This window comes from Ovis canadensis, chromosome 26 (genome assembly GCF_042477335.2).
Source record: "Ovis canadensis isolate MfBH-ARS-UI-01 breed Bighorn chromosome 26, ARS-UI_OviCan_v2, whole genome shotgun sequence".
In the NCBI taxonomy this organism is placed as follows: domain Eukaryota; kingdom Metazoa; phylum Chordata; class Mammalia; order Artiodactyla; family Bovidae; genus Ovis; species Ovis canadensis.
In genome coordinates this window covers 16,802,556-16,819,731 of record NC_091270.1, presented here as the reverse complement: position 1 = coordinate 16,819,731, position 17,176 = coordinate 16,802,556, and the positions used below count along the sequence as shown (strand labels likewise).

Sequence of the window (17,176 nt, the reverse complement as noted above, 5' to 3'; positions counted from 1 at the left end):
ATGCCATGAGCTGAGCTCCTGAGATTTTCTCTGCATTCGATGGAGTGTGCGAGGTGCTGCAAGAGACAGGATGGCATGACCTAAACCATGAGGAACAGCGTAGTAGAAAGGGTCCATGGAGTAGAGACGCTGCTGTTACCAGATGGCAGATCTAAAACAGCTGTGACTGAGATGTCCAAGAAGTGGGGAGAAGGTGGACAAGGGTACAAATCAGAGACTTTCACGAGAAAATTTGAACCTATTAGGATAACCAAATGGAGCTTCTAGGCATAGCAACCACATAGGTCAGAAGGAGGCTCGCCATGGGACTGGGCAGTGGGATGGGAAGAGGTGGCAGCCAGGAGCTTTTCAGAGTTGGCAAAGGCCACAGAGTCATAGGCTCTGGACATTCTATGAGTGCCAGCTGGGGCTAATGCAGAAACAGCCTCAGCACGATGTGATGGGGGGGGTGCTGTGGCTTGTGAGCAACAGAAGAGCCACGGTCACCTCCTGGGCTTCCCCAGAGCATCGCAGATGCCCAGCAGCTTTGTTGTCTGCAGTTCCTGATGCCGTCAGAGAGCTTGGTGTGGTGTCTGTCCCCTGTGCTCTGTGTGTGACTTCTAGGACACGGGACATCCAGATGCTTTATGAGTCAGTGCCTTAACAGACACCACGTTTCCACTGCACTTCAATAATTGTATTTTGTTGCTTTCTTTTCAGAGTTCTGCTCTGAATGTCCCTCATGGCGACTTTTTGTATCCCAAACACATCACTCTTAGGTAGAAATATACGTTTGAGGCTTTCTTTAAGAGGTAAAAGTTTATCTTCAGTTTACAAGAGTAAAAATGCAATTCTCAGTGACCCTGTCTTTGTTTAGGTGTCTCCAAGGATTCCGATTCTGGTGTTTTTATGGAAAGCACCAACAAGCTACTTAAACAACTGGAAACTCACAGTGTGTCCCCCTCAGACGTGTTCATTCTGGATCACATGAAAACGCTGCTACTTTTGCACGACACCAAAAGATTGAAGAGTGCCCTGGACTTGTTCCTGGAACACTGCAGGATGCCACTCGGTATGTGCTCTGTTCATTATGCCCTTGGTTCATTGTGCTGCTTTAGAAACTTGTCTCGGGCTCACCTCTGAAAAACTTTCTTCACCGAAACAGTCCTGTATCAGAAAATGTAAGGCTGCACATATGCTTCAGGAGTAGGTTCCCACAGAGGGTTATGCACCTTGCATCTCTCTTGCTATAAAAATATCTCCTGATATATGCAGACATGCATGTGCAATCTACTTTTCCAGACTTGTGAGCTCCACTCTTAGGACTGAATTTTTACTGGTGTAAATGGAAGTGGAAGAGTTCATTTCTTTTCCCTTTTCTTTTTCCTCTGCTAGATGTGAAGATGGTCCATTTTCTGTCCCCCAGGTATCTTGGTCTGCCTTCCTGAACCCCTGAAGTTAAAAGGGGGAGTTGAACCATTGGATGATTTCTCTTTTGGTTTCGTCCTCAACCTTTGTTGGATACCTGTTCCATGCAAAGTGTCAGGCGCTGGGGCTGACTGTGCTTGTGTGTTCACAGCGCCATGGGGTGGGGCCTTCACGTTCGCAGCTTGAAATGGGCCAGAGTCTGCAGACACTGAGGATCAAAGGATCGGGACTGTGTTTGGGAGCAGCGTGGAGCAGAGCCCCTGTCAGACCCAGATAGGCATAGGACAGACAGCCAGCTGAGTGGGCAGAAGCTCCTGCAGGTCACCTTAGGGCAGTGGTCTCCGAGTGAGTGTAGTGCACGGCTTTCCTCCTCGGAAACCTGAGTACAGCTGAGGAGTCAGACCGACATGTTGAAAAAGTTACATGCCACGTTTCATCACATGAAATGACAGTAAAGCTGAGAGTAAAGCCAATGGTAAAGCAGTGTGTCACTGATACCATTAGCAGGTGGATGGGCGATTGACAACACCCTGTGAGTCTGGGTCCTCAGGAGGACCTGCCTCCACTTTGATCCAGAGCTGATCCATAAGGGGCCTTAACTGCCCCACCTGTGACACTGGTCCCACCGCAGGCCCTCAGTGGAGAGAGCAGAGGAGCTCCCTGCCCTTCAGGGTCGTGTTCTTGTGGGGATGGGGAAGTCAGCGAGGTGTGCTTTGTACAGCTACGCCCCTGGAGGAGACACAGGATGAGCAGGAGAGGGTCGGGGAGGAGCCGGGGCCTGGTTATGTCGGGCCCTGGTGGGCGTGCTGAGTGTGTTGGCCCTCGTCCTGGGAGATGGGGCCACTGGGAGGCCCGTGGCATGTGGCTGCGCTGAGCAGGGCCTCTTGGGCCATTGTGCTCAGACTGGAGAAGGGGTTGGGGGCAGCGGGGGCTTTGGTCATGCTCCCAGCAAGAGGGCCATCCCCAAGCGTGGTCAGATTTGGGCCAGATGTGAAGGTGGACTCGGGTTTCCCTGCTCCCTGGGTGAGAGCTCTCTTTGGCCTGAGCCCATCATGAGCAGGAGAGGCAGTCAGAGGGTCTGGGACTGGCCGGAGGTGCCTGTCCTTGTCCAGGGTGGGGCTCATGCGCTGGCAAGCCACTGCCAGTCCCCTTCACGGGGCAGTGTGGGGCCTGGGGGACAGGGGCTTTGTCCTGGTGGGATCTGGAGTGTGAAGTGGAGAGCTGGGGGGTGAAGATGGTGCCTTCGAGGGTGTATGTGCCAAGGAAGGGAGTGGGCGCACTTCTTATGGGAGCAGCTCCAAAAGGAGGTCCTGAGGTATGGGCCGAGTGCTTGAGAGCTGGGGTCCCACCAGTCGGGGTGGGGGGGGGCCCTGGCCGCTCAGGACCCCAAACCCATGACCCCATGTCTGCATTCTTCCTTCCTGCTGGTTGTTGGGCCCATTGTATTCAGTGTTTTAGCATTTTTACTTCCATAAGGAAGTTTTTGCAAAAGGCCAATTTTATTAAGTTAAACTAATAGAGTGTTTGTATAAGATATGAAAACAAATGATTTATAGTCCAGCTGAGTTCCTCACACTGAAGGTGCTCCCCGCGCATGGCTGAGATGCGTCAGGGGAGCAGGGGGAGAGCTGGGGGCTTTAGTGAAAATCACTGGACAAGTTTTGCCTGGAAGCGCTTATTTAATCAATTGATGGAACTAAAATTTAGGTTTGAAGCACTTCTCTGTGAAAATAAATTCCTTTTTTGTATGTCTGTGTAGGATATGCATTAGAAGTGTTTCCATGTCATGCTACTTTATATAATAAAATCTTACAAATAGTGAAGCTTTATTTTCAAATATTGGTTCTGTCTAATTCAGTCAGCTTTAGAATTCTGAAATTGTTTTCTTTTTCATACAACTAGCTTATGAAGCTTAATCAGTAGCTGCATCTCTCCTGTCGATGGGATCAGCCTGGAAATAGTAGCATTTCAATAGCAGACACCGGGCCCTTTCTCTCTGCTGCCTCAGCAGTTAGTTTTCCTAGTTTGTGGGTGTTTCATTAACTGGGTGTGGCAGCATATCCAGAGCCAGTGCACGTGTTTCTACAATTGGTCTGACATACTGCCTTCTGTCATCTGCATGTACATACAGTTACCATCTGTGGGGTTTGTATTGTTCTCTGCACATCATGAAGACCCTGCAGGCATCCCCGCCCTGAACTCTCCTGAGTCCTCTGTGTCCATATTAGGCATCATCATGCGTGAGGCTGGAGGGCCAGGGGGCTTGCCTGGGGCAGGACAGACCATGCATTTGGAGGCATCTTGGCACACTTCTGTGTGGAGCACGAGATGGACCCCAGCCCACAGTCCCAGCCTCTTCTCAGAAATGCATCTCAGCCTCAGCAGCAATCAGCTGTCCCGAGGGCACCAAGGTCTAAGCCTTGGGGTTGGAGCCTTGGACCTGGCATTCCCTGCCGTGAGTGTCTTTACAAAGAGCAAGGCCTGAAACGAGGGGCTGTGCCCTCAGCACTTTGCTCAGCCATTCCTGGGACAGTTCCTGAAACCTGAGTGCCATCCATCGCAGCTCATTTCACTTAGAAGTATGCTTCTAACTTCCTGCTGCTTTGTCCACCTTTGGTGTAAACTTATGTTTCTCTTTCACTTCGTATGCAGTTTTTTCAAGCTCAGGTTTTAAGCATGTAGTATTGGGTGTGATGTTGTGAAGTGAAATACAAACATTCCAGACTGACCTATACTTTTGTGTGATTTACAAGTGTGCTATTAGTGTCATTTCAACTCCTAAGTTCTGTTTCATTTGATTAATTCAGGATTTACTTTTGGCCTAAGAACTAATAGTTGCAAAATAATGATTTATAATTTTTCTTTTTGTTTTATTTTTCGTTCTGTTGTCTTTCTGCTTTTCAGAATATGCCCGAGTAATCTCAGCTTTCTTTAATTACTGGATCACACATATCCTTCCTGAGAAAAATGATGAATGAAATCAGTGTATCTGTTTCAAAAGAGCTAATATTTGACAAGAAACTAGAAAAGACAGGTATGAAATGGTCTGAGACTTACTTCCTGTACACAGAGGAGATGAAATTCTCTTCTAAGCTTTCTTTATAACCCAGACCCTGGGAACTCTGAGGATGTTTCTGCCATATTATTTATTTATGTGTTTGTACATAATAGGTAAATGTAATCTGAGACTTCAAGTGATAAATTGGGAAAAAGTTGAAAATTTCTTTGAAATTTTGTACGTCTTAAATTTAAAATGGAAATTCTGTTAAACTGAGTAAACTGTATAGTTTGAAGCTATATATATATATTTTTATAAAGTTTTAGATCACTTGTGTCTGACAGTTTAAGAATGTTGTCTGGGTATTAAAATGTCCATTTTAAGTAGCTTGATTCTACAGTAATTGAATTTATTTATTGTTTTCTTCTCTTTTTTCCTCTTCTCTACTTTGGGAATAATATCAAGAACCTATTTTTCCTATTTCCTCTTTTTTTAAATTTTATTTTTACTTTATTTTGCTTTACAATACTGTATTGGTTTTGCCATACATTGACATGAATCAGCCACGGGTGTACATGAGTTCCCAATCCTGAACCCCCTCCCACCTCCCACCCCATATCATCTCTCTGGATCATCCCTGTGCACCAGCCCCAAGCATCCTGTATCCTGTATCGAACATAGACTGGTGATTTGTTTCTTACATGATAGTATACATGTTTCAATGCCATTCTCCCAAATCATCCCACCCTCTACCTCTCCCACAGAGTCCAAAAGTCCGTTCTAAACATCTATGTCTCTTTTGCTGTCTCGCATACAGGGTTATCATTACCATCTTTCTAAATTCCATATATATGTGTTAGTATACTGTATTGGTGTTTTTCTTTCTGGCTTACTTCACTCTGTATAAAAGGCTCCAGTTTCATCCACCTCATTAGAACTGATTCAAATGTATTCTTTTTAATGGCTGAGTAATACTCCATTGTGTATATATGTACCACAGCTTTCTTATCCATTCATCTGCTCATGGACATCTAGGTTGTTTCCATGTCCTGGCTATTATAAACAGTGCTGTGATGAACATTGGGGTACACATGTCTCTTTCAGTTCTGGTTTCCTTGGTGTGTATGCCCAACAGTGGGATTGCTGGGTCATAAGGCAGTTCTGTTTCCAGTTTTTTAAGGAATCTCCACACTGTTCTCCATAGTGGCTGTACTAGTTTGCATTCCCAGCAACAGTGTAAGAGGGTTCCCTTTTCTCCACACCCTCTCCAGCATTTATTGCTTGTAGACTTTTGGATCGCTGCCATTCTGACTGGTGTGAAATGATACCTTACTGTGGTCTTGATTTGCATTTCTTTGATAATGAGTGATGTTGAGCATCTTTTCATGTGTTTGTTAGCCATCTGTATGTCTTCTTTGGAGAAATGTCTATTTAGTTCTTTGGCCCATTTTTTGATTGGGTCATTTATTTTTCTGGAATTGAGCTGCGTAAGTTCTTTGTATATTTTTGAGATTAGTTGTTTGTCAGTTGCTTCATTTGCTATTATTTTCTCCCATTCAGAAGGCTGTCTTTTCACCTTGCTTATAGTTTCCTTTGTTGTGCAGAAGCTTTTAATTTTAATTAGATCCCATTTGTTTATTTTTGCTTTTATTTCCAGTATTCTGGGACGTGGATCATAGAGGATCCTGCTGTGATTTATGTCAGAGAGTGTTTTCCCTATGTTCTCCTCTAGGAGTTTAATAGTTTCTGGTCTTACGTTTAGATCTTTAATCTATTTTGAGTTTATTTTTGTGTATGGTGTTAGAAAGTGATCTAGTTTCATTCTTTTACAAGTGGTTGACCAGTTTTCCCAGCACCACTTGTTAAAGAGATTGTCTTTACTCCTTTGTGTATTCTTGCCTCCTTTGTTGAAGATCAGGTGTCCATAGGTGTGTGGATTTATCTCTGGGCTTTCTATTTTGTTCCATTGATCTATATTTCTGTCTTTGTGCCAGTACCATACTGGCTTGATGACTGTGGCTTTGTAGTAGAGCCTGAAGTCAGACAGGTTGATTCCTCCAGTTCCATTCTTCTTTCTCAAGATTGCTTTGGCTATTCGAGGTTTTTTGTATTTCCATACAAATTGTGAGATTATTTCTTCTAGCCCTGTGAAAAATACCGTTGGTAGCTTGATAGGGATTGCATTGAATCTGTAGATTGCCTTGGGTAGTATACTCATTTTCACTATATTGAGTCTTCTGATCCATGAACATGGTATATTTCTCCATCTATTAGTGTCCTCTTTGATTTCTTTCACCAGTGTTTTATAGTTTTCTATATACAGCTCTTTAGTTTCTTTAGGAAGATATATTCCTAAGTATTTTATTCTTTTCATTGCAATGGTGAATGGAATTGTTTCCTTAATTTCTTTTTCTACTTTCTCATTATTGGTGTATAGGAATGCAAGGTATTTCTGTGTGTTGATTTTATATCCTGCAAGTTTACTATATTCATTGATTAGCTCTAGTAACTTTCTGGTGGAGTCTTTAGGGTTTTCTATGTAGAGGATCATATCATCTGCAAACAGTGAGAGTTTTACTTCTTTTCCAATCTAGATTCCTTTTATTTCTTTTTCTGCTCTGATTGCTGTGGCCAAAAGTTCCAGAACTATGTTGAATAGTAGCGGTGAAAGTGGGCGCCTTTGTCTTGTTCCTGACTTTAGGGGAAATGCTTTCAATTTTTCACCATTGAGGATAATGTTTGCTGTGGGTTTGTCATATATAGCTTTTATTATGTTGAGCTATGTTCCTTCTATTCCTGCTTTCTGGAGAGTTTTTATCATAAATGGATGTTGAATTTTGTCAAAGGCCTTCTCTGCATCTATTGAGATAATCATATGGCTTTTATTTTTCAATTTGTTAATGTGGTGAATTACACTGATTGATTTGTGGATATTGAAGAATCCTTGCATCCCTGGGATGCAAGCCCACTTGGTCATGGTGTATGATCTTTTTAATGTGTTGTTGGATTCTGATTGCTAGAATTTTGTTGAGGATTTTTACATCTGTGTTCATCGGTGATATTGGCCTGTAGTTTTCTTTTTTTGTGGCGTCTTTGTCAGGTTTTGGTATTAGGGTGATGGTGGCCTCATAGAATGAGTTTGGGAGTTTACCTTCCTCTGCAATTTTCTGGAAGAGTTTGAGTAGGATAGGTGTTAGCTCTTCTCTACATTTTTGGTAGAATTCAGCTGTGAAGGCGTCTGGACCTGGGCTTTTGTTTCCTGGAAGATTTCTGAGTACAATTTCAATTTCCATGCTTGTGATGGGTCTGTTAAGATTTTCTATTTCTTCCTGGTTCAGTTTTGGAAAGTTGTACTTTTCTAAGAATTTGTCCATTTCTTCCATGTTTTCCATTTTATTGGCATATAATTGCTGATAGTAGTCTTTTATGATCCTTTGTATTTCTGTGTTGTCTGTTGCAATCTCTCCATTTTCATTTCTAATTTTATTGATTTGATTTTTCTCCCTTTGTTTCTTGATGAGTCTGGCTAATGGTTTGTCAATTTTATTTATCCTTTCAAAGAACCAGCTTTTGGCTTCGTTGATTTTTTGCTATGGTCTCTTTTGTTTCTTTTGCATTTATTTCTGCCCTAATTTTTAAGATTTCTTTCCTTCTACTAACTCTGGGGTTCACCATTTCTTCCTTTTCTAGTTGCTTTAGGTGTAGAGTTAGGTTATTTATTTGACTTTTTTCTTATTTCTTGAGGTATGCCTGTATTGTTATGAACTTTTCTCTTAGCACTGCTTTTATAGTGTCCCACAGGTTTTGGGTTGTTGTGTTTTCATTTTCATTCGTTTCTATGCATATTTTTATTTCTTTTTTGATTTCTTCTGTGATTTGTTGGTTATTCAGAAGCGTGTTGTTCAGCCTTCATACGTTGGCATTTTTAATAGTTTTTCTCCTGTAATTGAGATCTAATCTTAATGCCTTATGGTCAGAAAAGATGCTTGGAATGATTTCAGTTTTTTTGAATTTATCAAGGCTAGATTTATGGCCCAGGATGTGATCTATCCTGGAGAAGGTTCCGTGAACACTTGAGAAAAAGGTGAAATTCATTGTTTTGGGGTGAAATGTCCTATAGATATCAATTAGGTCTAACTGGTCTATTGTATCTAGTTTGCGTTTCTTTGTTAATTTTCTGTTTAGTTGATCTGTCCATAGATGTAAGTGGGGTATTAAAGTCTCCCACTATTGTTGTGTTAATTGTTAATTTCCCCTTTCATACTTGTTAGCATTTGTCTTACATATTGTGGTGCTCCTATGTTGGGTGCATATATATTTATAATTGTTATGTCTTCTTCTTGGACTGATCCTTTGATCATTATGTAGTGGCCTTCTTTGTCTCTTTTCACAGCCTTTGTTTTAAAGTCTATTTTATTGGATATGAGTATTGCTACTCCTGCTTTCTTTTGGTCTCTATTTGCGTGGAATATCTTTTTCCAGCCCTTCACTTTCAGTCTGTATGTGTCCCTTGTTTTGAGGTGGGTCTCGTGTAGGCAGCATATATAGGGGTCTTGTTTTTGTATCCATTCAGCCAGTCTTTGCCTTTTGGTTGGGGCATTCAACCCATTTACGTTTAAGGTAATTATTGATAAGTATGATCCCGTTGCCATTTATTTTATTGTTTTGGGTTTGGGTTTATACGCCCTTTTTGTGTTTTCTGTCTAGAGAATATCCTTTAGCATTTGTTGGAGAGCTGGTTTGGTGGTGCTGAATTCTCTCAGCTTTTGCTTGTCTGTAAAAGTTTTGATTTCTCCTTCATATTTGAATGAGATCCTTGCTGGGCACAGTAATCTTGGCTGTAGGTTATTTTCTTTCATCTCTTTAAGTATGTCTTGCTATTCCCTCCTGGCCTGAAGCGTTTCTATTGAAATTCTGCAGTTACCCTTATGGGAATCCCCTTGTGTGTTATTTGTTGTTTTTCCCTTGCTGCTTTTAATATTTGTTCTTTGTGTTTGATCTCTGTTAATTTGATTAATATGTGTCTTGGGGTGTTTCGCCTTGGGTTTATCCTGTTTAGAACTCTCTGGGTTTCTTGGACGTGGGTGATTATTTCCTTCCCCATTTTAGTGAAGTTTTCAACTATTATCTCCTCAAGGATTTTCTCATGGTCTTTTTTGTTGTCTTCTGGGACTCCTATAGTTCGAATGTTGGAGCATTTCATATTGTCCTGGAGGTCTCTGAGATTGTCCTCATTTCTTTTAATTTGTTTTTCTTTTTTCGTCTCTGACTCATTTATTTCTACCATTCTATCTTGTATTTCACTAATCCTATCTTCTGCCTCCAATATTCTACTATTTGTTGCCTCCAGAGTGTTTCTGATCTCATTTATTGCATTATTCATTATATATTGACTCTTTTTTATTTCTTCTAGGTCCTTGTTAAATCTCTCTTGCATCTTCTCCAGGCTATTTATCTGTGATTCCATTTTGATTTCAAGATTTTGGATCATTTTCACGATCATTATTCGGAATTCTTTATCAGGTCAATTCCCTATCTCTTCCTTTTGGTTTGGTTTGGTGGGCATTTCTCCTGTTCCTTTACCTGCTGGGTATTCCTCTGTCTCTTCATCTTCGTTATATTGCTTCTTTTGGGGTGGCCTTTCTGTATTCTGGTAGTTTGTGGAGTTCTCTTTATTATGGAGTTTCCTCGCTGTGGGTGGGGTTGTATCAGTGGCTTGTCAAGGTTTCTTGGTTAGGGAGGCTTGTGTAGGAGTTCTGGTGGGTGGAGCTGGATTTCTTCTCTCTGGAGTGCAATGAAGTATGCAGTAATGAGTTATGAGATGTCTGTGGTTTTGGAGTAACTTTGAGCTGCCTGTATATTGAAGCTCAGGGGTGTGTTCCTGTGTGGCTGGAGAATTTGCATGGTGTGTCTTGCTCTGGAACTTGTTGGCCCTTGGGTGGAGCTTGGTTTCAGTGTAGGTATGGAGGTGTTTGATGAGTTCCTATCGATTAATGTTCCCTGGATTCAGGAGTTCTCTGATGTTCTCAGGATTTGGACTTAAGCCTCCTGCTTCTGGTTTTCAGTTTTATTTTTACAGTAGCCTCAAGACTTCTCCATCTATACAGCACCAATGATAAAACATTTAGGTTAAAGGTGAAAAGTTTCTCCACATTGAGGGACACCAGAGAGGTTCACTGAGTTACATGGAGAAGAGAAGAGGGAGGGGGTAGTTAGAGGTGACTGGAATGAGATGAGGTGGGATCAAAAGAGGAGAGAGCAAGCTAGCCAGTAATCACTTCCTTATGTGTGCTCCACAGTCTGGACCGCTCAGAGATGTCATGGAGTTATACAGAGAAGAGGAGAGGGAGGAAGGAGATAGAGGTGGCCAGGAGGATAAAAGAGGAAATGAAAAGGAGAGAGACAAATCCAGCCAGTAACCGGTTCCCTAAGTGTTCTCTACTGTCTGGAACACACAGAGATTCACAGAGTTGGGTAGAGAAGAGAAGGGGGAAGGAAGAGACAGAGACAACCTGGTGGAGAAAAAGGAGAGTCCAAAGGAGAAGAGAGTGGTCAAGCCAGTAATCTCGCTCTCAGGTAAAATTGGGTACTGAAGATTGGGTTTTTAAATGTACAAAATTGACAACAGATACCAAAAAGGAAAGATTAAAAATCTAAAGTAGAGGTTGCGTTTTCAAATATATAATATTAAAGAAAAGAAGAAGAAGAAGGAAACCAAAGTCATGAGAATTATTAAAAAACAACAGCAACCACAAAAAATGTATATATGGCATTTGCTTTAAAAATAGGGTCTTTTTTTTTGAAAAGTAATAGTAGGTTATAAAAATTAAAATTAAACGAGAAATAGAGGACTTATAAATTTTAAAAAGTAAAAAAAAAAAAAAGAGAGAAAGAAAAGAAAAAACAATCAACAACAACAAAAAGAGAATGGTCATAAAAATAGTAAAGATATTATGTGATTTCCTCTGGTGATGTGGGAAGTGTGGGGTCACTTCCAAGGTGGTTCCCTCTGTTTAGCTTCTTCTGTTTGCTGGTCTCTTCAGTGTCTGATTTCCGCCCTGACACAAGGAGGGCGGTGGTGGACACTTCTTTTTTTAGGCTTACTTGTTCAGTCGTACTGTGTGGAGGGAGGGATGCTGCAAACAAATAACACTGGTGTGTGCTCGCAGTGTCTTAGCCACACTGGGCCTGCCCCTACGCATGGCGCACACCGCTCAGGCTCTGCCGGGAACTGTCTGAGGCCAGCCCTAGGCTGCATGCACCTCCCCAGTCTAAGCTGCTCAGGCTCAGCACTCAGGTAGCCCTCAGAGGTGCAGATTTGTTGGGCCTGCGTTTTGTGCCCTTTCCAGAATCGAGTAGCTCAGGTATTTGGTGAGCACAGTCGCTGTGACTTATCGCCTTCCCCGTCCCTGCTGCTCAGTTTTCTGGGTGTACTGCTAGTGCCCCTTGTCAGGTGGATGGTGACTATCCAGGACCCCAAGAAGTCTTACCAAAGAAGCCTGCTTGCAGTTTGGTAGGTAAAGTCTCTCCAGGGCTGCGATTGCCCCCTTCCAGCCTTTACGGCTCTGGCTGCCTGTCACTGGAGGGGGATGGTCTGCAGCCGGCTATTTCTGTTCCATCCTTTGTTCTGTGTGCGGTCCTGGCTGTGTCTTATGTTAGAGCTTTTCGCATGGTAGCTATCCCACAGTCTGGTGTGCTAGCCCAAGTTAGTTCACTCTGGTTACACTCACGGCATTCTGGCCCGATTCTTAAAAAGCACTGCAGCCCGTGCCTCCCTGCCCAGCCCCCACTTGCTAGTTGTGGATGCAGGCGTCTGCGCTGCTTCTCCGCTGGGGGAGTTACCGTTGGGCTCGTAATCTGTTAGTTTTAATTATTTATTTATTTTTCTTCCCTGTTATGTTGCCCTCTGTGCTTCCAAGGCTTGCCACAGACTTGGCAGCGAGAGTGTTTCCTGGTGTTTGGAAACTGCTCTCTTTTTAAGACTGCCTTCCCGGGACAGGACTCCCTTCCTGGGATGGAGCTCCCTCCCTACCTCCTTTGTCTCTTTTTTCGTCTTTTATATTTTTCGTAGCTGTTTTTGAAGACAGTGATCTGCTTTTCTGGGTGCCTGATGTCCTCTGCTAGCATTTAGAAGTTGTTTTGTAGAATTTACTCAGCGTTGAAATGTTCTTTGGATGAATTTGTGGGGGAGAAAGTGGTCTCCCCGTCCTATTCCTCCACCATCTTAGGACTGTTCCCCTGTTTCCTCTTGTTGTGGAAGCCATCACCAGTTTTCAGTGAGGCTGAGTTTTCAAAACACCAGTCAATGCAGTACTATAGGACAACATTGTCTCTGTCTATAAAAATATACACTTTTTATTGTGGTAAAATATATGTAACATAAATATGCCATTTTGAAGTATGTGATTTAGTAGCATTAAGTACATTCATAGCATCATGAGGTCATCATGACTATCTTCCCTTGTTTTAGGCTGAACGATGTTCCTCACTGTTTATCTACCATCTGTCCATGGACGCTGGGTTGTTGCCCCTGTTTCCTCTTATGAATAATGCTGCTGTGAACATTACGTACAAAATTGTGTGTGGACATTTTCTTCAGTTCTCTTGGGAGTGGACTAGCTGGGTCAGATGATAATTCTACATTAACCTTTTGAGGAACTTCCAGGCTGTGGTCCACAGGAGGTGTGCTATCTTCATCCCCACCAGCCAAACAGAAGTGCTGAGTTCTCTGCGTCCCCACCAATACTTGTTATTTTCCACTTTTCTCGTAACAGTCATCCTCGTGGTTGTGTAAAGGCATCTCGTGGTAGTTTCAGTTTACATTCCATGTACTCATTAGCTGTTCTCCTCTTTGGAGACATGCTTGAAGTTATTACCCATTTGTGAATTAGATTGTTAGCTTTTTGTCATTGAATTATGAGCTCTTTATACTGGGTCATATGGCAACTCCAGTTTTTTGAGGAACCTCCATACTGTTCTCCATAGTGGCTGTACCAGCTTACATTCCAACCAGCAATGTAGGAGGGTTCCCTTTTTTCCATTCCCTCTCCAGTAGTTATTATTTGTCGACTTTTTAATCAGGTCCATTCTGAGCAGTGTAAGGTGGTACCTTATTGTAGTTTTGATTTGCTTTGCTCTAATAATTAGTGATGTTGAACATCTTTTCATATGCCTGTTGGCCATTTGTTATGTCTTCTTTGGAGAAATGTCTATTTAGGTTTTCTGTCCATCTTTTGATTGGGTTGTTTAATATTGAGCTGTATGAGCTGTTTGTATAATATATTTTGGAAATTAAGCCCTTGTCAGTCACGTCATTTGCAGATATCTTCTCCCAGTCCATAGGCTATCTTTTTGTTTTATTGATGGTTTCTTTGCAGTACAAAAGCTTATAAGTTTGATTGAGTCCCATTTGTTTATTTTTGCTTTTATTTCTATTGTCTTGGGAGACTGAATGGTATAAGTTATGTCACAGAATGTTTTGTCCATGGAATTTTGTGGTGTCATGTCTTACATTTTGAGTGTATTTTTGTATGAGGGTGTGTCCTTAACTTCATTTATTTACATGTGGATGTCCAGCTTTCCCAACACTGAAGAGACTGTCTTTTCTCCATTACATGTTCTTGCCTCCTTTGCTGAAGATTGACTATAGGTATGTGGATTTTATTTCTGGGCTCTCTGTTCTGTTCCATTGACCCATATATCTGTTTTGTTCTGGTACCATGCTGTCTTGATTACTGTAGCTTTGTAGTTGGAGAAGGCAGTGGCACCCCACTCCAGTACTCTTGCCTGGAAAATCCCATGGACAGAGGAGCCTGGTGGGCTGCCGTCTATGGGGTCGCACAGAGTCGGACATGACTGAAGTGACTTAGCAGCAGCAGCAGCAGCAGCTTTGTAGTACTGTCTGAAGTCCAGGAGGGTTATACCTCCTTTTCTGTTCTTTTTCCTCAGAATTGCTTTGGCAATTCTGAGTCTTTTATGGTTCCATATAAGTTTTGGGATTATCTGTTCTAGTTCTGTGAAATATGTCATGGGTAATTTGATAGCGATCACATTCAATCTGTAGATTGCTTTGGGTAGTATGGCCATTTTAGCAATATTAATTCTTCTAATCCAAGAATATGGGTTATCTTTCCATTTCTTTGAATCATCTTCAATTTCCTTTATTAATGTTGTATAGTTCTCAGCATATAAGTCTTTCACCTTCTTGGTCAGGTTTATTCCTAAGTTGTTTTTTAATAATTAATTTTTTAAATTGAAGGATAATTGCTTTACAGAATTTTGTTGTTTTCTGTCAAGTATTTTTTAAATGCAATTTTAAAAGGAATTGTTTGTTTTACTTGCCCTTTCTGACATTTCATTGTGAGTCTAAAGAAATGCAACCAATTTGTATATGTTGATCTTGCATCCTGCTGTTTTGCTGAAATTATCAGTTCTAGTAGTTTCTGTGTGGAGTCTTTAGGGTTTTCTTATGTGGTGTCATGCCATCTGCATATAATGATAATTTTACCTCTTCTGTTCCAGTTTATATACTTTTCCTTTTTCTTGTCTGATTGCTATGGTGAGGACCTTCAACACTGTTGAATAGAAGTGGTAGTAAGAGTGGGCATCCTTGTCTTGTTCCAGATTTTAGTGACAGGGCTTTCAACTTTTCACCATTGAATGTTATGTTGGCTGTGAGTTTGTTATAAATATCTATTATTATATTGAGATATGGTCCCATAAATGGAATTGTTTTTATTTTCTCTTCAGATTGTTCATTGCTGGTATACAGAAATGCAACTGATTTTTTGAAATGCAGCTGATTTTTCATATTGATTTTGTATCCCACTAGTTTGTTGAATTCATGTATTAGCTCTTAACAGTTGTGTGTGTGTGTGTGTGTATGTAATCATTAGAGTTTTCTACATATAAGATCAAATCATCTGTGGAAAAAATAATTTTATTTCTTTCCTTCCACCATAGATGCACCATTCTCCAGGGCTCCGTTTCTCCCTCACCTCACTGTGTTCTTAAGAGGTGTCTGTCCCACTAAGTGGAACCTCCTAGAGTCAGATGAATCAGCAAGGATGCCCTACTGGTTCTGGAGATCTGTCAACTTAAGACTGGTTTCTGTGAAGCTCCCCAGGCTTAATAAAAGTTGGCAAGTGGAGCCGCAAACCAGGCCTGGACAAGGACAGGCCCAACCAGGATGTGCCATCAACCAGGACAGGGCCATAAACCAGGAGAGGTGACCGACCAGGTCAGGTCCACTGACCAGGATGGGTCACTAGCCTGGACAAGTCCACCGACCAGGACAAATCCACCAACCAGGACAGGCCACCAACCAGGAGAGGTCCATCATTCAGGATGGGCCACCAAGCAGGATGGGCCTACTGTACCCAGGGGCTGCCTCCTTGAGACTGGATGATGATCCATTTTCCCCATGGAGATGGAAAAAGAACACAGCCACACCCCGAAGTAGGAGCTGTGGCAGCTTCCTCTCTGTACCCACAACAGCCTTCACTTACCCCTCAATGGAGACATACTCAGCTGCTGCCACTGCCTCTTCCTCTTTCCCTGAGACGTCACATTGGTGAGGTCAGAGGCCGGGGAATCATGTCCCCTTCACCGCAGGGTTGAGAGGTCACTGGCAGGCAGGTGATGTCAGCCTGCTGCCTCCTCTCCAGAACATCCCACTGCCTTGGGCAGGACACCTGGCTTTCTGATTCACCAGGTTGTAATTCTTCTATTAAGATGCCTCCCAATTAATGACACATTTGCCGGTATGAAAATAAAGTATTGGCTGATTCATAATTTCCTGTTATTTCTCCACCTCCAATTTGCGTCTTTTAGTTATACACAATTTACATCTTTTCCATGTCCAGCAGGTGGACACACTGTTGATGGATTCCAGGGAAAACTTATTTGCAGATAGGACTTGACCTTTACTTGATTCTTTCTGGTATCAGCACAGAATCCCTGTAAACCCTTCTATCAGCTCACTGGTAGACCAGGACAGGTCACCAACCAGGCCAGGCCACCAACCAGGACGGGCCATCAACCAGTACAAGTCTCTCTGACCACACCCCAGAGGTACAGAGGAACAAGGGTGTAACTGAACAGGTAGGGTAGTTGGGGTTAATCAGTTTTGTGGATCATCCTAATTTCAAGAAGAAAAATGCCTCGTCTAGAAAACAAATAAATCATGTCTCTGTGTCAGCATAAATACAATAATCTAATTCTCCCAGTGTGATTGAAGTTGGATGATAATTAGATCAACTTATCTTTTACAATCATGCAGGATGCTTATTCAGTCCGTGCCACTTGTTTTCTGTAAACCATACCAATTAATGCAGACAGAGGAAGCTCTCAAGAATATGAGGAGTGCTCATCAGCTTGCTGACAGTGAGGTGGGTGTGCCAGGCAAGCCCCCAGGCTTTCCTAAACCCCAAAGCCTCAGTGAGTGGAAGAGGTGGCCGAGTCTCGCCACTGTCCCCCAGACCCGGAGGCTCAGTGTTTTCAGAAGAAATTGTCCTGGGTTCACTCATCCCCACTTGGCCGGCTCTGGGTTTTCCTGTCAGTGCCAAGTTTTTCTGTGGCGCTTGTCTTCTCATTCAGAGAGTCTGGTGAAAACTTGCGTCCCCTCCAAAGTATGAAGGGTGCACAGAGCTTCCCCACCACACACGGAGACACTGCACAACTCGAGGAGTTGCAGGGTCCCCAAAACCCACTCCACATGACAGACTACCACAATTTTAGTGGCTAAACAGCATCTTTCATTGCATCCCAGTG

At 42.4% G+C, this 17,176-nt stretch overlaps 1 protein-coding gene across 3 annotated transcripts in view; it reads left to right on the top strand.

The window, feature by feature from the left end:
- Positions 1 to 16,198, top strand: part of ERICH1 (glutamate rich 1) — a 45,250-nt gene extending 29,052 nt beyond the window's left edge. Inside the window, exons 5-8 of one of the 3 annotated variants that reach the window (XM_069573379.1) lie at positions 857 to 1,051; positions 4,312 to 4,356; positions 13,968 to 14,054; positions 15,368 to 16,198. In XM_069573379.1, coding sequence (XP_069429480.1) covers positions 857 to 1,051; positions 4,312 to 4,356; positions 13,968 to 13,996 — 269 coding nt within the window. In that variant the 3' untranslated portion in view covers positions 13,997 to 14,054; positions 15,368 to 16,198. Of the gene's footprint in view, positions 1 to 856; positions 1,052 to 4,311; positions 4,442 to 10,704; positions 10,982 to 13,967; positions 14,055 to 15,367 lie in introns of all 3 variants that reach the window. The other 2 variants (XM_069573378.1, XM_069573377.1) reach the window with 2 other exon arrangements.
- The last annotated feature ends 978 nt before the right edge of the window (positions 16,199 to 17,176 follow it).